General features: G+C 32.3%; 3 protein-coding genes across 3 annotated transcripts; all 3 read left to right on the top strand.

The window, feature by feature from the left end:
* The first annotated feature begins 4,382 nt into the window (after positions 1–4,382).
* On the top strand, positions 4,383–9,887 carry LOC134697532 (uncharacterized). The gene is made up of 7 exons (XM_063559812.1): positions 4,383–4,553; positions 5,168–5,353; positions 5,653–6,230; positions 6,784–6,857; positions 7,553–7,629; positions 8,966–9,079; positions 9,606–9,887. The coding sequence occupies exons 1-7, from the start codon at positions 4,395–4,397 to the stop codon at positions 9,885–9,887; spliced, it is 1,470 nt and encodes a 489-aa protein (XP_063415882.1). The 5' UTR covers positions 4,383–4,394.
* A 2,172-nt stretch (positions 9,888–12,059) lies between these two features.
* On the top strand, positions 12,060–14,631 carry LOC134697531 (uncharacterized). Its single transcript, XM_063559811.1, has 5 exons — positions 12,060–12,135; positions 12,597–12,915; positions 13,153–13,347; positions 13,861–14,087; positions 14,361–14,631. The coding sequence occupies exons 2-5, from the start codon at positions 12,718–12,720 to the stop codon at positions 14,629–14,631; spliced, it is 891 nt and encodes a 296-aa protein (XP_063415881.1). The 5' UTR covers positions 12,060–12,135; positions 12,597–12,717.
* Positions 14,632–14,856: 225 nt separating this feature from the next.
* LOC134697308 (uncharacterized) lies at positions 14,857–16,424 on the top strand. The gene is made up of 3 exons (XM_063559499.1): positions 14,857–14,959; positions 15,203–15,319; positions 16,136–16,424. Exons 1-3 carry the CDS (start codon positions 14,912–14,914, stop codon positions 16,412–16,414), a joined length of 444 nt encoding a protein of 147 aa, XP_063415569.1. The 5' UTR covers positions 14,857–14,911; the 3' UTR covers positions 16,415–16,424.
* Positions 16,425–23,197: the final 6,773 nt, after the last annotated feature.

Below are 23,197 nucleotides of genomic sequence, written 5' to 3'. Positions count from 1 at the left end.
TAAGCATATTCCTTATTATAAGATTGATTGTATAAAAAAGAAGATGTGGTATGATTGCCAATGAGACAACTATCTATAAAAGACCAAAATTACACAAACATTAACAATTATAGGTCACCGTACGGCCTTGTGTTGGTCGTGGTATACTAGTTGTGATTTACACATGTATTTATTTTTCCAAGTAATCATCAACAATTTATTGATGATATTTTGTCATATTTCATGTAGGCTGAGTAAAACTGCTAGTCGAGAATTAGATGGTGGACCCAGTGTATTGTATACAGATAACTATACCCCAACCCGGATATCTGAAGAATTCAACTCTATATTCATCGTAGAATGGTCCAAGGCCCTAAAATCACTTACTGCTAACAAAGTGGAATCTAATGAGGAAGAGGGTATCTCACTACTTATGAACATTGTACAGGTAAAGATATAAGTTGTTTTACTAATATTTTATGTCCTCGGGTCATATACTTTATGAAAAAAGAACAAATTTGATATTATTTACCACGAACAGTATTCACAAAGTAAATCATTTGATAAGTTAAAGTCCTTGCAAATGTGAATGGATTTCTTGAGAAAAAAAACCCTTTCAAACATGTTGGTATCAAATTAAACGTCCTTTTAGGTTTATAAGGGAAACATATAAATTTTGGTATTTGTTAATAAGGTTCACATTCTAATCATATTGCCCGTTTCTATGTTTCAGAATGGCTATGAATTTTGTCGTCAATTTGCCACTGACCAACTCCAGAAATTGTCTTTTAGTATAGAAAAAGGTTTAGAAGACCCATTTCTCGCGGTTTGTATGTTTGTGTATATATGTTATACAAACACTTTTAACTAGAATCGCCAAATACACTTTATGGACCAACAGACAACACCAACAAAACATAACTGAGTTCTCTGGGAAAAAAAAAAACAGTAAACAGAGACAAACAACAACACATGACCAGATCCATTGTTCGAACATATATGAGAAATCCGAAGTATACAACGATATGAGGTAATTTTAAATGTTGCGCTTCAATTTTACAGATCCTAGATTTACGAAGTGTTAAGTATGACCAGCGAAAGAGAATACCGGACTCATTGATGAGAGAGCTGAAGCGAATGAGAAAAGCAGAACATGCACAAACAATTGTACAAGCCACACAGGTAAAACTGTTACAATCAAGATAAACATTTTAAAATTATACACAAAGCAATGTTGGTTTGTTTGTTTAAATGGTCTTTGTCTTTCTTTACATTAAAGAAAATTTTAATGTAATACTGCTTATTGTTAAACATGACGACAAACTATTAATCAATAAATTAGTTCTGATTATTGCAAAATGAGCTATTCATTTAAAGAATTTACCGTATAGATTTTGCAGTCTGTTTGATGTTTCCCCTATGTACATAAATGTCACTTCCAGATGACTATTAGTAGTCATATATAGTCTTTCTGAGGTTTTCTACGACTGCCAGTACTTCATACCATGATAATTCAAAATATCAAATAAAACAGCACTACTAAAGTTAATGGGTGGTGTATGAGACATACTCTTGGCAGTAATATGACTATCTAACAATAATTTGCCTCAATACCTCTATGTTGAATTCAGTGGTAACATGTACATTTATGCCTTAGTCCTAAATTTGAGAATTTGTTGAAATGATATTTACCTTCTTATTTATTTGTTTGCTATGAAATAAAAAAATATTAACTATTTTTACATATATTTTCTCTAGCAGAAATTCAAAGACGGAGACTTATTGCGTAATCCAAAATACAACTATCGACATTCCCCAGAAATAGAAGCTTTTGTGAATTCAATAGTTGAAGTATTATGGTTACTGGCAATACAGGATCCGCCAATGACACTAGGATGGCCTCAACCTAATGACGTATTTAATGAGGCAATATATATGCCTTATAAGAAACAAGGTTCAATAGTTAAGCATGCAGTGTGGCCTGCAGTTTACCTTCATGAGAAAGGACCGTTAATCAAAAAAGGATACGTTCAACCAGTTTAAACTTTATTTTTGACAAAACCTTTTGTTATCATTCTTTCAATCTAAGTCAGAATTTAGTATTAGCTATTGTTTTTCCTTTATCAGTGTATTTTATTTTCCTTTGGTGTTTCCATTCTAATTACTATAGTCTTTCGTTGTAATCGTGTTACACAGCTACTTTTGAATATGTACTATTTCTTTACTAAAAATATGTAGTACTGGAAATTTACTTTTAATATTTAGTACTATTTCTTTACTTTGAAATTATTGTAATATTTAGGTATTTGTATTTTACAGTACTTAATTTGTACTAAATATTTTGGTACAGAAATAATACAATATTCCATGTTTAAAAATCATAATTTTAAGAGATTTGAAATAGAAAAACTTTCAAAATGCTGAAAATGTAACGGTAGTAACCAAAAATCTGTAGTACCTAAATTTCCAGTACAAATCAAGTACTGTAAAATACAGGTACCTAAATATTAGTATTTACAATAATTTTAACAGTAACAAAATAGTACTGAATTTTAAAAGTAAATTTCCAGTGCTACAGATTTTTAGTACAGAAATAGTACCTATGCAAAAGTAGTTGTGTATGTTTATTGCAAGTCCAAATACATTGGCTGGTAAAAAAGAGGCGAAAGATATCAAAGGGACGTTCTAACTCAAAAGTTGAAAATAAACTAACAAAGGCGATGGTGAAAAACACAAAACAATAGTACATTTAACACAACATAGAAAACTAAAGGGGCAAACCCAACCGAAAACTGAGGATTATCTGAAGTGCTCAATCAAAAAGCATTAACAACCTGCAACAAAAACAAATCTAAAACCTGACCAACATGAACCTAAAAATAAATGGGATGTACTAAAGCTGTTAAGCAGTTCTTAATTTACTAGTGGCACCTGTCTGTCTGTCGTTCTTATTTTTAAAAAAATGGGTGATACGTCACAGTCAACGCAAAAAACATGATTGTGACTACAACTTTATACAGTATCATCTGTGATACATAAATTCCATTGTCTACCAAATCAAATGATAGCGTCCATAAAACTTTATTCTTCTTTCAAATGGTGGACTTTAACTTTAACTTGACTAGTTTCATAGTAGTAATCAGTTATATACCAAAGATAATCATAATAGATATAAATTAAGATCCTCCTTAAAAAGAAGAAATTAGTTTGTGCGTTGGACAAAAAAGGATGTATGTTTGTAAATTTATAACCCAATGTTTTTAAACCAAAAATAATGCTTTACAACTGCTACGGTCTTATTTAAACCGGATGGAGATATTCAAATAATGCTTAGTATATATAAAATGAAATGCAAAGTGAAATGCATATATAAGAAAAATGGTATACACTTTTCAAACTTATTTTAAATCTCGTTTGTAATTAAATTGTATTATACAAATTCTTCATAAGACAATAGATTTAAGCTTGGACAGTTATTATTGTGAATGATAGTGTATAAAGTTTCACTGTTAAAGTGTTTCACTTTATCAACGTTATACGTGTGACCAATTTCATATAACACTAGTTATTTAAATAGGTCTCGTTTTTTTAAATGAAAACTGAAGGTAAGTTACTTTAATATTGATACGTTCTTAACACTAAATCTATTATATGATGTCATATCACATAAAATTATCTGAAATTTTCATAATTTGTATTAAAAATCACGAAAGGAGACGTGGAATATGTCAAAATCAACTTACGGAGAAATAACAGGATAATGCAATCAATGGGTCTTCAACACAACGAGAAAATCCTGCACCCGAAGGCCGGCTTCAGTTGGCCCTTAAACAAAGTGTGTACTATTTCAGTAAAATTGGACGTCACACTAAACTCCGAAACATATAAATGAACCATACAAGTCGAAGAAAGGCCAGAGGCTCCTGATTTGAGAAGAGCGCAAAAAATGCGGCGGTTTTATTATGTTTTGTTAGATAAGTACCATTACTTGTCCCTAATAACTTGAGAGAGAAAACAGCAACGGTCTGGTTTATGCGACGACGAAAAACAAATAGGACAGACAACACACAAAAACAGCAACTGTATTGCAGGTGCAGTTTTGGACAATACCATAAAGAATGTAAAAGATGTCAGTTGTTCTAATTGCGCCCAATCCCTTTCCCTTTCTTATCTGGAATAGTAGTGTAATATAACAATAGTTTTGAAACAATATGTAATAGTATGTTTGTAAATAATGCAAAAACAAAACCTTTGTGCAATGCAAAATATAGGAATCAACCGTATGCAGGAATACATACTTTTCAATTTGTATTCATCTAATATCTCTAGTTTTCATTTTATTATGAATCACATATGTGTACGAATGAAAGTTGCATGGAAGCATTCGACACATTACTCTCCTTTGTAGTGGTAACATGGAACAACTTGGGAAATATCAAATACCATCAGGATATAAAAGAAGACAAAATATTGACAGAATATTATTTTACTATAACTTCGATCCGAGAGTTCAGCGAGATTACATCAGCTTTCTACAGACTGAACGAGAATTTGAAGTAAAATACAGAAACAGGGTATCTATAATTAGTAACGTAAACTATAGATGTGTATTTCTAATTAGTTCTAAAAGTTTAACATTAGTTCTATGATACAACTTGCAAAATATGTTCCTGTTATTTACAACTAACCTGTAAGGTATTTACAGAAATGAATACACGAGTTAATATTGCATCTTTCTGCAAAAAAAAAATGTTACTCGTAGCACAACAACTTTAACACAATGGTATTACAAAAATACATTGTTTCCACTCTTTGTGATATCTATTGAAATTGTAAAAAATGTAGATTGGAGAAGAGGATTGTGGTATCTTCAATCATTGGAAGTAAAACTTGTAATATGTGCACTTTTCTTCGCTGTATAATAATAAAAACAATTAAAAATATATACAGCTAGTTTATTTTTCCCAGAAATCTATGTTCTACTGAAAGCGAACATCTTGATATGCCTAATTTGTTAAAATACAATTTTTCGGAATGTTTGGTTCACAATATTTTTTCAATTTGTACAATACTTGATCATTAGGTTCTTTTAAAGATGAAACGGACGATTGACGTACAATGTTGATAGCCTTGTATCTTTGATGAGTTTTTTTTACTACATTTCCATTAATTTTGTTTTCAATTGCAGTATACAGAAATTACAGAGAAATATAGAGGAGAAGAACCAACAGACAAAGACTGGGCATTGTCAACTCCTCTGTATCGGGCCATATGTGACAGAAAGAGTTCTTCTAGTTATGAAGAAGCTATGAAAGAATATTGGTTGTTATGTAAATTAAAAGAAGACTATTATGATTTAGAAAAATTTAAAGGTGTAAGTACCAGCTTCAACATTTTTTACTGAATTGGAATGAGTAATGCACATTTTGCGATTTTTAAATTCCTCACCTGAAGATTTATCACGAATTAATATATTTTAATAAAATCGAAGGAGATAATACATATGAAATGTCGATAAAAATAAAGATATCATTTACTCTGCCTTCGATTATTAGAATTAAATATATAGATATGAGCAAAAATCTAAACTTACCAAAATAAATCCCTGAATATAAACCCTTTATATCATCACTATCAAAATCAAATGAATTTTAAGAAAAAATTGTCTTTCAGTTTTACGAAAGTCCACGAATTTTACCTCCAATATCAAGAGCAGAGACAGCTCCTGCAGACAGTTCTTCATCCTCATTAACATTAATAAGTAAACCACCATATAGTACATCTTTAACAGATAAACCGGAAGCAGATCCCCCTTTGTTTGGAGCGCCACACACTGTTCATGTACCAAAGTCACCGGAGCCAGACAACAGAAGACAGAATGAGTCCGCAAGCACACCAAGACGTATTCTTTCTGAACCAAATATCAAATCAAGAAAATCACCACGGGATTTTGTCGCAACTGAGAAACCAATATTCAATATAATTGATTCAACCACATCACCATCAATATCAAATCGAAGTAGTCAATCAGAAATTAAACTTCGACCGGCCCCGGATATATTTGAATCTCGAATCTTCAAAAGTAAACCAGTGATGAAAGTTGCTCCAGTTTATAACTCACAAGACCAGAAATCGTTAACAGCTCAAAATAAACACCTTAGAGATCTCTTACAGACTCAGACAGACGAAATAATGTCCTTAAGAAACCTTGATAGAGAAAACCAAGATATTCTTCAAAATTTAAAGGCTAGGTGAGAGAAGCTCTTTATTTGTATTTTAAATTTACTAAACATATAAGATAGGAAGGAAGGAAACCCAATCGATCTGTCGAGTTAAATTTAAGCGCCAAAAACATTTTTTTTTATGTTTCAAACTTTATATTTTCTGAAAAAAAATAATTGTTAAAAACATTATTATACATGAATATATATACATACAAGTCTGAATCTGACAATGGTATAACACAAAATAAGAAAAATACATAGACACTAGTAAAAACACAAACAATAAAACCGTTCACGATCAACTTTATATAAGAGACTTCCGAGTTATTACAAGTTCATACCTATAATTTAAAATTGAGAATGGATTTTTTTTTTTCATTTTCTTTCCAAAATTGTTACACCAGTAACCTATTATACTATCTGAATATTTCATAATTATTATTTCATGATTTGGTGTTGTTTGTTAAATTATTGCTCATGCATAAATTTATACTGTTCGAGGAGTTGCCTAAACAATTTATATTTCATAATCTTTTATACGGAAAACTGTATTTGTAACCTGTTTTATATATTTTTACAGACTAAGCAGTTGTACTTGTGATGATAATCCAGGATCTGTAGACTATACAATGAATTGCTCAAAGATTCATCAATGTATATGACAATGAATATAAACTAGCTGTCGAAACATTGATAAGTAGACATCAAGATAGACTTACAGAAGATGTAGCTTTGTACAGTCTTATGCAAATAATAAAGGTACATGTAAAACAGAAGATGTGGTATGATTGCTAATGAGACAACTATCCACAAAAGACCAAAATGACACAAACATTAACATGAATATTAGTATATTAGTATAGACGTAGCATTTCAAGTATTTGTTCAGAAAGATTTCCTATACTACAATTCAATTATTAGTATACACCTTATCGCTGATCACGGCTTACCCGGCCGCTTGAACTTTTGACGCATACAACAATCACTTTTCCATTGTGGCGTCAGATATTTTATTTTATGACGTCAACATTTTTTTGTGTGTTTTGGTTTTTGGTTTGTGTGCTTCGTTGCAATATGCCTGAATGTAAATTGTTGTGAAGCAAATATGTGTGGATATAGCAAAAGCTACTATACCGTTCAATGCAAGATAAATCAATACAATTGACAATGCTTTACAAACTGAAACCCCAAAAAATTACTAAAACATTCTGCAACACTAATCAATCATACTCATATTTTCCTGAATAGTTAACGTAACAAATAAAGGAATATTCCATCATACCATAGTAATACAGGAACTATTTGTCTTTTCCATTTACAGAAATGCTATAAATTGGTGAATTCCGTAGCTGCTGAACAAGTAGAAAACATTACCAGCTTGATGACAGATCAGGTTATACAACCTTGTGTAACTCAACATTCTAACGTAAGTTCGAGTTTTAATGTTATTCATCCTTATGTCAGATTTTTAAATACATTAAAATATCACTGACGGAGGCACACTTTACAAGAGAGACGAAAGATAGCAAAGTGATGTTCAAACTCATAAGTAAAAAATTAACTAAACTGACAACAGCATGGCTAAAAAAGAAGAAAAAAACGACAAAAAAGACAATTGATAGTTCACAAAACACAACATAGGAATCTAAAAACTGAGAAACATGAACACCACCAAAACTTCGGGGTGATCGCAGTTATTCCAAGAGGTTAAGCAGATCCTACTTTACATATATATGTAAAAACAAATCATATGTCAACCAGGATCATTTGCATGGATACTTGGAATGCTCAATTCCATAATTATAGCGTTTACCTCTTTTGTAAGCTTTTATTTAATGAGTTAAGTGTTGCTTCAAAAGCATTACAATACATTAGATGTATACCAATAAGGTGTTACATCCAAGGACTCAAACGATATTGGTCAACATATAAAAAAGATGATGTGGTATGATTGCCAATGAGACAACTATCCACAAAAGACTAAAATGACACAGACATTAACAACAATAGGTCACCGTACGGCTTTCAACAATGAGCAAAGCCCATACCGCATAGTCCGCTATAGAAGGCCCCGATAAGACAATATAAAACAATTCAAACGAGAAAAACTAACGACCTTATTTATGTAAAAAAATGAACATGTATACATACGGTATTTAATAGCATGAGATCTTCAATAAGCATTAAATTCCGAAAAAGATAAAACTCGTTCGGATCTGACTTAAGGCAATCACTAATATGGACCTACTGGTGCACGTTCACTTCGGACTGGGAGAAGGGGTAGAATAGACTGGGAAGAAAAATTCCCTTGGGAAATTTAGAACTTCCCATGAGAACAAACAATTTACTTATGTTCCCATGGGAACTTTAAAGTTCCTATGGGAACTCTAAACTTCCCATGGGAAAAGTAATTTTTCCCACGGGAACTTCCAATGTTCCCATGGGAAATTCTAATATTCCCATGGGAATTATCAAATTTCCCATGGGAAATGTACTTTTAATCAGCTGCAGTGACAAGAGTGACAAGTTGGGACATATGGCATGTTTTTAATTTTTCAATAATCTATCACTGGGCAAATTTTTGATGTTGATATCTTGTAAACCGACAAAGTCAGATTTGCCGATACCGGAATGGCAAATTTGTCCCGCACAGTGTTATAGGCTCCCTTTATTGTTATTTTTTAACACTACATAAAAAAGACAAATCGTATTAGATTCGGTTAATTTGATATTTAGTTTTGTGTTTTATTGTATTATTTTAGGTACAACGAAAGGTGTCAGCAAACGACATTAAAATCCTTCATACTGATGCAGAACGACTGGCAAGATTATTCCGTAAACGGCATTGTACAGTCACCATTACTAATCTATTGGATGTTAGTAAATTCAAATATATATTATTTTCTAGATCAAGATTGCATAAAAATACATTTACATAATTTTGCAAAATGATTTTTAAGGTTTTAGTTATATCTTTTTTCGAGTAAAATTGTACAATCATAAATGAACTACTGGAGTATGAGATGTCGTTAGAAGGAACCATACATCTACCGTGTATATTGTTTAATGGACTGGTTTTCGGTATATATTATTTGTAAAAGGAATCAGAACTGAAGAAACACATTTTCTACGTTCACACACGTTTACATACGAATTGTATATATTTAAGAAATATCGACACACATACAAATCAAATATGTCTTGAAATAAAACTACAGTAAAACAATAGAGGAGCTAGTGTATTATGCAAGGCTTTAGTCCAACACTAGTAAGTTTTTACACCACCAGTCTCCGTATAAGGTTTACTCTATTAACCTTTTTGAGGGCAATAAGTAAGACAGCCCTTTTTTTTGGCTCCTGTTTGAATCTGATATTTCGTTTACGTTATAATTTCTCTTTCAGAAATTCAATGAACTATTGGAAAGTTTGCCTGACTATAAAGTACATCTGAAAACACCAGAAGTATCAACGTTTACTGAGAGATGTCTAGAAACCATATGGTTAATGTTAAACCAAGAACCACCTATGTCGTTAGAATGGCCTCAGCAAGGAGAAACATTTGATACCACATTGTATAAATACTACAACAGAAAGGGATTCAATGTGAACTTTCCTGTATGGCCAGCAGTGTTAATGCATATCAAAGGACCAGTACTGTGTAAAGGATTTGCTGTTCCCATGTAACATCTTCAATAAAACATTTTTAACTCACTTTGACAATTGTATTTTTGCCTCGTACATCCAAGAAAAAAACTCATTATAAATGTATTTCTTTATAACTACAAGTTTAATGTAAAATTTGATTTTTAAGATGTCACTATTCCTTTACCAATTGCCGCAATTTTATCTTGATAATGAGACCTTCTCGTATATCGTATACAAATAATCTTAAAGAAAGTTTAGACTTATCCATAAACAATTTATATTGTTCCCGTTCAAACTGTAATACCTTTTTAAAAGACATTAAATTCGAGAAAGGAAATGGGTAATGTTTCAAAGCGACAACAACCCGGCCATAGAGAAGACAACAACCGAATGCCACCAGTTGGTCTTCAATGTAGCGAGAAACTTCCGCACCCATAGGCGTCCTTCAGCTGGCCCCTTGAAAAATATGTATACTAGTACGGTGATAATGGACGTCATACTAAACTCCGAATTATTGCAATTTATTCATATTATTAGCAAAAACAGCGATTGATGTTTTTCCAAGCGAGTTACTTTACTTGTATTGGTGGTTTTTTTTCTCTATATTTTCTATTTCTTTGGGATTGAGTCTACATTTCTAGTCTAAAGCTTAACTAATTGGCTGTGTTAATTGGTGGAATAGGCATGTTATCGTCTGTATGAATGTCTTTAGTTGAGCAGTGGTTTGCTAGTTTGGAATTTTCATTAATGAAAATGACAAATACTTCAAAAAAAAAATTGAAATTTTAAATGCACAATAGATCAAATTATGTTTATAATTATGCTAAGTTAGGAAAGTCGGTAATCTTTAGATTAGTTCCTTTATATCTTTTCTTCAAAAATTGAGTAATACGATTGCACTCTGAATACTCACATTGTCACAAAATAAAAAGATTTCGAAAAAAAAGCAAGGCTTTATCTCAACACAATTTCCAAAAGAAAGAGACGGAAAGGCAAACTACCAAGCAACTGTCAAAAAGTCAACATACAGAAAAGTTAAGACCAAACAAAAAGCTTTTAAAAAAAAACCCAACTGTTCCCAAAATAATAAGCAGTTCCTGATCCACTGATGGGACCCTTCGTGTGTAACATATCAGTGGTTATCTGTCATGCTTATATGCCATGTTACAACAACACATCTGGCCAACAGCATTAATGAAATTCGGATAGTAGATAAACATGTACAACGAATGGTCCGGACCATATACTTTGAACCCAATATCTATCCTATTAAGTTATAAGAAGATGTGTTATGAATGCCATGAGACAACTATCCATCAAAGTCACAATTACCATCAAACCAATAAACCATCATAAGTCAAAGTACAGCCTTCAACAAGGAGCAGTGGCTAACACCGAACTTATAAAGGCCCCCAAAATGACTAGAGTAAACCATTCAAACAGGAAAACCAACTGTCTAATCTATATAAAAAACGAGAAATTAGAAACACGTATGAACCACATAATCAAACGACAACCTCTGAACATCAGGTTCCTGGCTTTTACATGTATCCGCTTAACTCATCAGTCCACAAGTAATACGGTAGATAAAACAAAGTAGATTAACGTTCCATTAACATTAGTTCGATGTGGGTCTTACTATTAAAATAAATCTGGGCTGTTACAGAAAAACAAATCTCGTTAGCATATAAAAAGCGTTCCAACTAGGGATCGATGGAAAGTTCATCGGAAAGCTGATTTTAGTATATAGCTGCATATGTGATAAAAAATAACTACTATTCACGGATGCAAATATTGGAATATCAATTACTTTAGTCTAATAATAATGTGGAAAGGGATTGATATAAGTTGCAAAACTTGTTTCCCAATCCACTATAAATAAATATGTTTAAACTAATAATAATTGTTTTTTTTTTAATATCACTAAAATATGAGAATATAACTAGGTCAGTTATATATATTAAGTGGCAAGATATGTAGTGTAAAGAAAAAAGTCATTGTGATATAATGTTCTTTCTTTTGGGCATTTAATATAATTGTCTCTTTGTTTTAGAGACATTTCCTTTCGTTATATTCATTATTTATACACATTTAAAATGTTTAGTTTAATGATACGGAAGACTGAAAAGTATTTATATCAAACAAAGAAAGTCAATAGCAGTTTGAAATTGGTATCGTTGAGTAGTTTCTAAATGACTAATAAATGGGACATTTTAATTTAAGTCAAATATTTTAGATTTTGGAGATTGAATTACGACTGATTGAATTTTAAAGATATTAATAAAAGGTAAGCAACACATTTTACCCTTACATCTCCGAAATCTATGTTTAGAAGAGAGGCTTAAGAATACAAAAATACATTCAAACTCATAAATCGTTGTGAAAATAATCTGACAACGCCATGGCAAAATTACAACAACAAAAAAAGGCAGAAACTGCATTTAAAGGGATAATAACTAATACAAAATAAAACAAACAATGGCGTTAAAAATATAATGTCTGGCATTAGACCATCGTAAATGCAAAGCCAATTTCGACGAGTTTATATTTAATATGTTTGCTATAAAAATTTAAAAACATTAAAGAAAACATCAAAATAAACAACTGAAGTAATGGTAGCGAAAGCTCAAACGATTAAATCTTTCAATTCAAAATGTTTTACTAAAATGAACTTCCAAATTTGATTGCCTAATAGTTCATTTTTCTTTGAATCTATATATATATCTTGTATTTACATATATTCAACAGAAATACAAAATTTCATTTAAACGGATAATGCAGCAACGAATGAAGCAATGACTATTCTACAGTGTGTGTCTGATGCATGTATATTATAAAGAGATTGCTTCACAAAGTGTGCTGTCAATAAATGTATTCAATGGCGTTGGTACCGGTGAGGGCCAAGTATATCAACTTGTCATCCGACTATTCACCGAGACTGAATATAGAAACTGTTGTACAGGATATGCAAGTGTTTTATCCTAAACATGTATTAGATGCTGCTAAATACGAGTACATTGACCTCCTAAAGACGGAGAACCTCCTCCATACAAAGTACCCGGAACAGGTTAGTTGAATTGAATTTTAATAGATTAATTGAAATATGACCATGCTTTCAGAAATCTTCTAGTCATTGATATACATGAACACAATATTTGACTATCTATCATGAATAATTAAAGTGATAATACCAATGAATTTCCTAATCTCTTGAAGAATTTGACTTTAACGAACTTTGTAGTTATTTTTTTTATTATTGTCAGACATCATCTTGAACTATTTATTTTTCATCTATTTCATGCAGTTTCGAAGCCTGGTTAAGAATGATGATAAAGTTTATGTCAGCGAAGCGCAGTTCCCAACTCTGTCTGTCAGCAAACTGTATCAAGTTTTGAAAACAGCCGAGAGACACCGAAGATCAGCATGGAGAAACGCAATGCTTGAATTTATATCACTGCAACGTATACAAAAACTGTATGTTCAACTTGAGGGGGACAATGTAAGTGTTAAAAAATAGGAAACGAATAATTTCGTTAATAAGTTTATTGAAACAAAATGATAAATATCCACAGAATATGGATTGCAAAATCGAACAAAATGCAAAATGTCTACACAAAAGTTAAAACTAGTATTCCGTGATAAGAAAAATGTCCTGCCAATACACAGTCCACAGCCGATTTATCTACGCCAGCAGTTGTTTTCACATTTACTTTATTTTTCAACCATATGAATATGCAATACTTATATATATCCCTAGTAATGTGTGCAATGACTGCACACTTACAACTCAGTTCAGTTATTGATCACAGTTCTGCATGATAATTATGTATGCGGCTAGATAATTACTTTTCTTTCTAAAACGTTTTGCAAGCAAACTTTAACATACATTGCAATATCATGATTCAGTCTTGCCATATTATGATTTAGTCTTGTAGATTTGAGAAATCAATAAAAAAAATATATGTTAAGGGTTTCGCACTGACAACATTCTGCAATATTGCTGCTTTTTTAGAAACATTTAAAGAAAAACCGTCAAAATCCAGAAAGAGTGAAAATAGGTCTAATAGGAAGATTAACTCCAACAACACCACCAAAGTCTCCAAATATGATAGTCACTGCAAGATCTCAGAAATCTCCATTATACATAAGAAAGGATGGATTTGTTTCTGCGGATGAATATGATGAAATGAGGCTGGAACTAACAAAGCGGGACAATGCAATTCAAGAGTTAACAAGCAGGTACAGTTTATTTGTTATTTCGAAAAACTTTGAGTCAGGAGGCTTTATTCTGCCTTTTTCTTTTACAATTTATATTCATCAAAATATGCATATACAGTATTAACGCAGTAGTGATAAATAAAAAGCATGTTAAATTTCTGAAACCAATGCAAAAGTACACATCTACACCTTTGAGACACCTATCTTTCAAGTTGACGCATCTATAATTTGAGACGTAGCTTGAGACAATAGTTCAATAGTATTTCATTGGTACCTCCGCCTTATACATTACAGGGTCAGCGCCTTAGCCAATCAGCATATCTATGACGGGTTCCCTACATTCAAGTACGCCAATGAAACAGTCAATTCTACCAACATTGCTGAAAAATTTGCTCTTGTGTTTGAAAACGAATGGAAGGCAGCATACGAGGATTTGGCAGACAGAGGCTACCACGATGAAGAAATTGTATATAAGTTGATGAGAGTTATAAGAGTATGTTTTAGTATATTTATCTTTCTCTCGTTTAACTTATTGATGATAGAACTCGTGTCACATGAACCATAAAAATGCTATATTATGTTAGAATATTCTTTTTTATCATGATTTATTTTGCACGCCAGGCATAAAGTGGCATTAAGGCAAAAATTTCAGCTTTTCCATTGGAAGATCTTTTTACATCATCGTAATTATACCCCCACAACATTCATATTAATATTACAAAAGTAAGTAGCCCCAATGAGACAGGTATCATTTACAGTTCATCTCATTTTTTTTTTCATTTTAGTATGCATATCCATTCTGCCAACAAATAGCTGAGGACCAAATAATAGAACTCATTCATACAATGGAACACCCAAACGTCCGACAAAAGAATATTTACTCTTTAGACAAGGTAAATATTAAAAACTGTATATATTGTTATTAACAAATTCACTAATGTTTATTTATTTGTTATTGCTACCATGAAAATCTTGGTTACATTTTGCGTTATTTCAAGATCCATCGAAAAGCTTTTTTTGAAATTTTGAGGGAAAAAAAATGATTTTGTTAATCTTTGTGTTGTTGAACAAACGCATCACACAAGAGACCCGTCTTCGTATATATGACAATCGTTTAATAATTGTTTTTGTTGCAGGGATCATTGATACACGGATATAAGTCTCCACTACAATTACCATCAGGAGTTGCTACTCGGTTAGCCAAGGAATACAGGCGAGCAAGTTCTACATTGTCTGTTCCTAGTGTTATACAGGTATTGGTTTAACATTATTCAAAACTGCAAAATAGCTCATATTTTCATATTAAAAACTTGTGGTAATAATCATTTGTTATATGTTGCAAGTTAACAACAAACACATTATTGACAATTCGCCTGAAAATTTAAAGCAAATCGAGATCCATTATATTGCAAAGAAAAAGTGTAAAGATTCTAGTTTCGATGGAAAAAAGGAATATGTGCTTAGCAATCTATAATTGTCTTTTGTAACTATGATGTATTGAGTATTCACCCATCAGATTAAACCCTTTTTTATTATAAAATTGTCAATGCACATATTGCGCTAACCATTTTATTACACTACATCCAACGAGTTTTAGGAGTGCCGTGGTGTAGTGGTTAACGCATTGGACTACAAACACAAAGGTTCCTGAAAGGGTTCCTGTTCCGGGGAGAAAATGTCAGGAACTGGATTTTCAGCACTCCCTCAACACCATTTGAGAGTATGGTCTTGAGGAAACGATGCTTATCCGTCAGAAGGTGACGATAAGTGACTGGCCCGTGTTGAGAGAGAGCAATATTTCTTGCATCCTTGAAGATTTCGAAAAAGAGCAGGCCAATGCCGCTACAAGTCAACACTCGCACCCGAAAAATGTAAAGGGATTAATATAAGTTGTCATAATTTGTTTCCCAATCTACTGTAAATATATATGTTTAAACAAATTATTTATATAGATTGTTTTGTATACAAATCAAGGATTTGATTTAACTACTTCAGATTTCAAATATATATCACAACTTCAAGATCAAACTATTCATTATTTCAAATACAATATTTTGTTTTATTTTCAGTATTTCAAGGAATCTACAGCTTCGAGATTAGAACTGAACTATAAAACATTGGTTTCTATGAATTCCTATATAGACAAATGTGTAGAACTCATATGGTACATGTGTGTACAAGATCCATCGATGATTTTAAGGTGGCCAGATCCTGACGATGCTATGGATCCAACAATTTTTAAATACTACAAGAAAAAAGGAACTGTTGTCAAACATGCTGTATGGCCAGCTTTATATTTACATGACGCCGGTTTAATGTTAAAACGGGGCTGCGCAAGACCTTACTAATCTGCTATATTATAATATATAGCAAGCAATCTAGATTCATTGTTCCGAAAAAAAATGCAGTCTAAAGACTTAATTAGTACAATTAGCTTTAGTCGACTCGTCGATTTATCTTAACCAAGCTTTTTTTTTCTCTCTCACTTAAACACCAAATAGAGAAACAAAAGACAAAAATAATTGATCAAAAACTACTGGCATTTTGTAACTAATATCCTCTTAGCGTCTCAAATGTGCTTTGATTAGGAAGCATTTTATATTTAGACAACTATTTGATATACTCGTTGTAATGCAAATAAAAAGAAAACACTCCTCTCAAAACTCTAATGTCAGATAAAATTATTAAGATATGTTTCTCAAAGCAGGGATGTTTCTTACAAGATCTGGAATATTTGCCTCAGTTATAAGTGCTTTGTTTGTTGCAGCTACTAGTATCAATGTGTTTTATTGAACGATATTTATTGATAAATCATTGTATGTTTGAGCTATATTTTAGATAGTTTATATTAATGAAATTCAAATGATGGTGTGAAACTATTGTGGTGTCATCCATGTACTTGTTATTATATATAATATGCATTAAAGAATGTTCACATTGCTGTTTTTGTGATTTTAATTCATTCATAGATACGGTGGAAAACTTCATTTGCAAACTGAGTGCCGAAAATATATGAATAAAAATGACAGAATCGTAATGTCGGGGTAACTCCCGTTACCATCTTACTAAAAATCCCATTACACATCTTGTCCGAGAACACAGTTATTTCGTAGTGCATTTCTGTCCAACCTGCGTTTTCTCAATAATATTTTTACAGTGTGTTGTACTACTTTCAGGACAAATTATATCAAAATAAAGAAAATTTCATCGGCTGTAACTCGATATATGAACAATTTTAGGATTAGGGGGTCTTGAAATCTTTTGACAGCTTCCGAAGTGCTAATTTTTTAACCTTTTTCAGCTGGACCATATCACTACTTAACTTTAGAATTCATGACCGAATTTTTTTAAGAGTGTCATTTCGCCCCCAATCTTGCTATTTTAGGCCAAAAAAATGGAGAATTAAATTTGGAAGGGGTATTAAAAATTGGCAAGTAACACACTGTCCACACTATATATATAAGGACTATATTCGACGGGTACAGTATATTGGTCCAGTAGATTATTCTCTACAATATCTGCAGCAATCAAAGATTTATAACGCTGCAATAAAGTCATCACTAACAAAAAAACAAAAAGACAACATCGACGTGGGAAGTTACTTGAAGATTGTCATATGTTTAGTGTTATATCGTTAATATATTATGATTAACCGATTGGGACATCATGTTTTGAGTTTCAAATCACATGATGTGTTATACATAAAATTAAGAATGGGGAATGTGTCAAAGAGACAACAACCCGACCATAGAAAAAACAACAGCAGAAGGTCCCCAACAGGTCTTCAATGTAGCGAGAAATACTTGCACCCGGAGGCGTCCTTAAGCTTGCCCCTAAACAAATACATACTAGTTCAGTGATAATGAACGCCATACTGATTTCCAAATTGTTTACAAGAAACTAAAATCAAAATAATACAAGACTAACAAAGGCCAGAGGCTCCTGACTTTGGACAGGCACAAAAGTGCGGCGGGGTTAAACATGTTTGTGAGATCTCAACTCTCCACCTTTACATGCATATCTAGAGACGCTATCAAATAGTAAACCAAATATGACAAAACAAGACAAATAGATACACAGATTGTGTTAACAAGTTTGACTGTACAAGTAGAAAACTCATTTCAAACGGAATAGCACATCTTCATTTTTACATATCCGAAAATGTAGATACGATCCGGTGGCAATCTAAACTTTAAATAAATTTCTTCTTAAAGGTTACCATTTCAACCGACTGATCGTTGAATATTGTTTTTGTTGGTATAAATATTAATTGTGTTCTCTGTTAGCATAAATCGGAGTTGTTTGCCCTGTGTTGAGGCCTCACTATGACTTTGAGATGAAGAACAGCAATAACAGCGTCGTTCCTTTGCTTTGCTTTGTGTGTGTGTGATTTGTTTAGTGTCCATGTACTAATGTTGTGTCATGGATGAACATCACATATTCTTTGTTTTTTTCCCTATAAAAATATTAAAGATATGTATATTCACGGTACTTCATTCTGTCGATACCTATATTTTGATTATGACGGGGTTTTCTCCGACAGTTAATGACGTCACTAACTCCATGATTCATGTCTGTCGCATTTGTTTTTCCTAAAATGAATAATTTCATATTTGTCATGTCGAGGCCTTTAAAAGCCGACTGTAATGTATGGGTTGTTCTCATTATCCACGACCGTACGGTTGCCTTTAATTGTTTACATCCGACTTTATTTGAACTTTGGTGGATAGTTGATTCGATTAATATCATCTGACCATAGCTCTTTTTCAACTATATTAATCCTTGGGAATCAGAACAAACTCTAGGTACAAATAAGATGATTCAAGCGAAACAACGACTCCATAACACACTAGATCAGGACAAGATATGGTTTAACTCCGTCTTACCAGTCAAGTTAGTGGAAGATATAAGCAAGCAAAATCGAGGGAATTGTGCAAATTATGATACAAGCATGAACATTACCACAAAGCATCATCATTATATACTTTTTAAGAAATAACTGCTGGCCATTAAAAAAAAAAATCAAGACGGCCTCGGCCATTTTCTAAAATGGCTGTTTTCTTCAGTTTGAAAATATTGATTTTTCTGGAAAACTTTTCTTTGAACTTCTTTTAGTAAAAAACAAATATTAGGTTTGGCGGATACCTTCCTTACATCACACATTTATTAAAAATTAATATTTGACATATCCAGTATTTGTGCATGCGCGAAAATGTTACACAATTCTTTCAAAAACATTTGAACTATTAACTATATATTAAGTGTTTTTGGATTTCTAATGATAATTTTATTATGAATTGGTTTAATAACATTTTTCAAGGTTATGACACACATGTGTTTAACACTTTTGCTCATGTGCAAACTATTCATAGACACCAAGAGCGATTTGTATGCACTACCAGGCAATTCTCAGGTATTCGATGGATAAGGCGAAAATGTGGTGAATCCCGGAGAAACATCAAGTGTAACTGCAGATCAGCCACCATTGGAAATTCCTAAGCAAATTCACCGGGAATGGCCTGACTTGTACAGAGAAGATAGGTTTATCGTCATGTTTGGTGGATTGCACATTGAAATGGCTTGTTATAAAACTCTGGAGAATATATTGCGTGATAGGGGATGCACGTGTTGTTTTACTGAAGCCAATATTGCAACACCAAGAACAGCAGATTATTTTTATGTATGTGCAAATGTACCCAGGACTTGACAGGCGCATCAGACAACTTCATGTATTTGGCTTAAACTTTTAATTTCGAAATATATAATTATGTCATGACTTTGTGACGTTCATTAATTTAAAAGACTGGTGTAAAGAAATAGAGTCATATCGATCACAGTTTCATTCCTAGCGTTCAATTATAAAATAAGAACTTCTTCTAATTTTGATATTATGTTCATTTTATGAGTGAGATTTCGTACTTTACAAACAGTTCATATAAAGCACGATAGCGTATTGTTTTAGGTCTTGATCGTGTAAATTATGCTCGATCGTTACTGACCCATCTCCATGATATGACTTTGCTTCCTGAGCATCACCCACAGGTGGCAATGGAATTTGAAAATGATAATTTTACTGTACGTAAGACAAGCAAATTTCTTTCTTATAACACAATTGATGAGACACAAAAAACAGAATAATGCAATTGTGAAGGGAGATGTCGGTCCTTTAGGATTAACCAAAGATCCTATTTAGACAAATGGAAACTGGACCAGGAGTCAGTATACTAGAAGATGAATTTGAAAGATCTTGTGGTTGGGTCTTCCTGTAATAGATGAAGCCTAATGAAGACTCTACGAAAACTCAAAAAAAAATGTTTTTAAACAGCTTTAAAGGCTTGTAAAGTGATGAACGAGTTTAGAAATTTATTTCTAGAAGAGTCGTCAGATTTGTAAAAACAAGATACTCTATTTAGGAAATTGTTGAACAGGTAAATATGTAAATAAACTCCAAGATATTGGTCCAAACAATACGAAGATCTTTTGAAGCAAATGCAAAACGAAGGAGAACCTGCTTTTTATTACCAAATACAAAATAAACTTCCTATTTTGAACGCAAAGTTAAACTGGAAACATCTTTGTCAAAAACAAAGCTAAAGAACCTCAATAGTGATTGGGAAGTTTCTTAGATTCCTTGTAATAATAGAGAGTTTTACTTGGAATATTTCTTTATGCATAAAAACCAAACTGCTCCTCCGTCTTTATCTCATGATTTTTCTTGAAAAAGTGGTATTAAATCGCTGCAAATGGGTTTACTTGAAACATTCTGCTATTTGCTGATCCAAATTCGGACGCATTAATCGTTGGTGGGGCACCAATAATTAATTCCAGGTCACAAAGTTGGGCAAAACTATTTGATGATTATGCAAATAATGTCATACTGCCTTACATATAATCTTGCATCGATAAGTATTCAAGAGTAGACATTGTATTTGATGTTCACTAAATGAATAATTTCAAGGCTGTGACAAGACAAAGGCAAGGTTTTTGTGCCAGATGAAAGGTGTTGGTTTTGGAAAAAGAATACCAAGTAGTTTTCTCTGTGAAAATGACTACGAAACGAAATTGTTCAAGTTTCTTGCTGAAAAATTTGCCTCTAAAGAGACTTATAAAAATGTGCATGTAATCATGGTGAAAATATTCTTTGCGATTTCAATAAGGATACTTCCTATCTACCCCTTGTTAACATGAAGAAGCAGACACACGAATGTTTGTCCATGTTCGGCATGATGATGCGAAGTGTTGTAAAATGTAATTTTAGCTAGTACTATCACAGATGTACTAGTATCAAGAATTGCTTCAATCGCAAAACTAGGTAGAACACATTGTGGATAGGTTATGGAATAAAATCAAGACTTTTGAAGGCTTCCTGTACGTGACATATCAAATGCGTTTGGTCCTTGTGTAGCTGCTCTTTTTTCGTCCATGCATTCAGTGGATAAGACACTTTGTCGAATTGTCGGTCGTGGGAAAAAAGAATGAATGACAGTTGGAAACCGAAATAGAATTCTTTGACTGCCGTTGCATCCTCGTTTCAGGAACTTTTGAAATGCGGAGGCAAAAAGCCAGCTGTGTTGGTGAATTCTCCCTTTTACGGGTTGTTGTATAAATTACTGCCAGATAATTATAAGATAAGCAACCTGTCTTTCTTACCAAACTAGGCATTTAAACTTAACTAAGAGTGTTATCACTTGTTAAGTTGATAAAAATTATGAAAATATTTTTTACGTATTAATTTGCCTCAATTTTGGAACCGGAAATCACTATTTTCTTCATTTATGTGGTGTTTTGTCGGACTTAGGAACTGTTGTTAACGTTTTATCATTACTTATTTGGGATTATACCTATAACGTACATCTTTCAAGTATTAACATCCCTTGTGAAATTGCTTGAAAGTATAAATATTGAACTGTATTGTTACATTCTATTGCTTTTTATACTTTGGAGAGACACAGCAGCCATAAAGATTATATAAAAAAGAAGATGTGCTATTATTGCCAATGAGACAACTATCCACAAAAGACCAAAATGACACAAACACTAACAACTATAGGTAACCGTACGGCCTTCAATAATGAGCAAAGCCCATACCGCATAGTCAGCTACAAAAGGCCCCGATAAGACAATGTAAAACAATTCAAACGAGAAAACTAACGTCTTATTTATGTATAAACATGAACGAAAAACAAATATGTAGCACATAAACAAACGGCAACCTCTGAATTACAGACTCCTACACAACGTAGTTTATAATTGTAACTTGACGAACACGAATTGTTTTAAAGTTTTCAACAAAATAAACAATAAGCTGAGTGTGTGTGGATAGTTGATGTTGATGTATTATGTCTATTGACGATTTTGAAAGCCCAACATCTAGGGGTGCAATACTATTACAAGTAAAAACATGTAGATTATGTATATTATGTGTTCATTGGTTACTTATTTAAGACAATACATGTCTTCTCAGTTTGTATAATGGGATGAATAAAATGATGCTACCAGTCGATAGTACATGTATTTAGTGTTTAAAAAGGGACAAAAGATACCAGCGGGAGAGTCAAACTTATAAATCGAAAATAAACTGGCTAAAAATGAAAAAGACAAACAGACAAACAAAAGTACACCTGACACAACATAGAACACTAAAGAATGAAAGTATGACAACAAACTTTTCAAAACAGCCAATATGCTCAATCAATGATTAGAGACTAAATGTCAGCAATATAAACATGCAACTTCATATAGATCTATGTCTTGTCATTATGCAGACAAAACGAGTTTCTTTCTGTTTCTGATTCTATTTCTTCAATATTTGGCTTTTGTCATTGATGCAGTTTTCGCAACGTAGTTTATTATTGTAATTTGACAAACACAATTTTTTTTTAAAGTTTTCCAACAAAATAAACAATAAGCTGAGTGTATGCGGATAGTTGACGTTGATGTATTATGCAACTTTGAAATAGCAGAACAGTTTAGATTTTTCTGGATTAACAAAACAAAAGTTTGAAGGACACAATATCGGTTTTAAATACATGTAGGTTTTCTGGTTATAAATGTATTGTTTAAATATAACGAAACGCTAAACCGTATATCTTGGTATTGTTCAATTGTAAATTAATCGCTTGTATTGTAGC

This window comes from Mytilus trossulus, chromosome 14 (assembly GCF_036588685.1).
Source record: "Mytilus trossulus isolate FHL-02 chromosome 14, PNRI_Mtr1.1.1.hap1, whole genome shotgun sequence".
In the NCBI taxonomy this organism is placed as follows: domain Eukaryota; kingdom Metazoa; phylum Mollusca; class Bivalvia; order Mytilida; family Mytilidae; genus Mytilus; species Mytilus trossulus.
The sequence above is the reverse complement of the archived record's forward strand: the minus strand, read 5'-3'. Positions and strand labels throughout refer to the sequence as shown.

Bases quoted from the DNA above. Each gene is read 5' to 3' on its own strand.
- LOC134697532 (XM_063559812.1), top strand. From the start codon at position 4,395: ATGGAACAACTTGGGAAATATCAAATACCATCAGGATATAAAAGAAGA. The intron at 5,354-5,652 runs GTAAGTACCAGC...ATTGTCTTTCAG, and splicing joins ATTTAGAAAAATTTAAAGGT to TTTTACGAAAGTCCACGAAT. The intron at 6,858-7,552 runs GTATATGACAAT...TGAATTCCGTAG, and splicing joins TTGCTCAAAGATTCATCAAT to CTGCTGAACAAGTAGAAAAC.
- LOC134697531 (XM_063559811.1), top strand. From the start codon at position 12,718: ATGTATTCAATGGCGTTGGTACCGGTGAGGGCCAAGTATATCAACTTG. The intron at 13,348-13,860 runs GTAAGTGTTAAA...CTGCTTTTTTAG, and splicing joins TTCAACTTGAGGGGGACAAT to AAACATTTAAAGAAAAACCG. The intron at 14,088-14,360 runs GTACAGTTTATT...TATACATTACAG, and splicing joins ATTCAAGAGTTAACAAGCAG to GGTCAGCGCCTTAGCCAATC.
- LOC134697308 (XM_063559499.1), top strand. From the start codon at position 14,912: ATGGAACACCCAAACGTCCGACAAAAGAATATTTACTCTTTAGACAAG. The intron at 14,960-15,202 runs GTAAATATTAAA...TTTTTGTTGCAG, and splicing joins ATATTTACTCTTTAGACAAG to GGATCATTGATACACGGATA. The intron at 15,320-16,135 runs GTATTGGTTTAA...TTTTATTTTCAG, and splicing joins CTGTTCCTAGTGTTATACAG to TATTTCAAGGAATCTACAGC.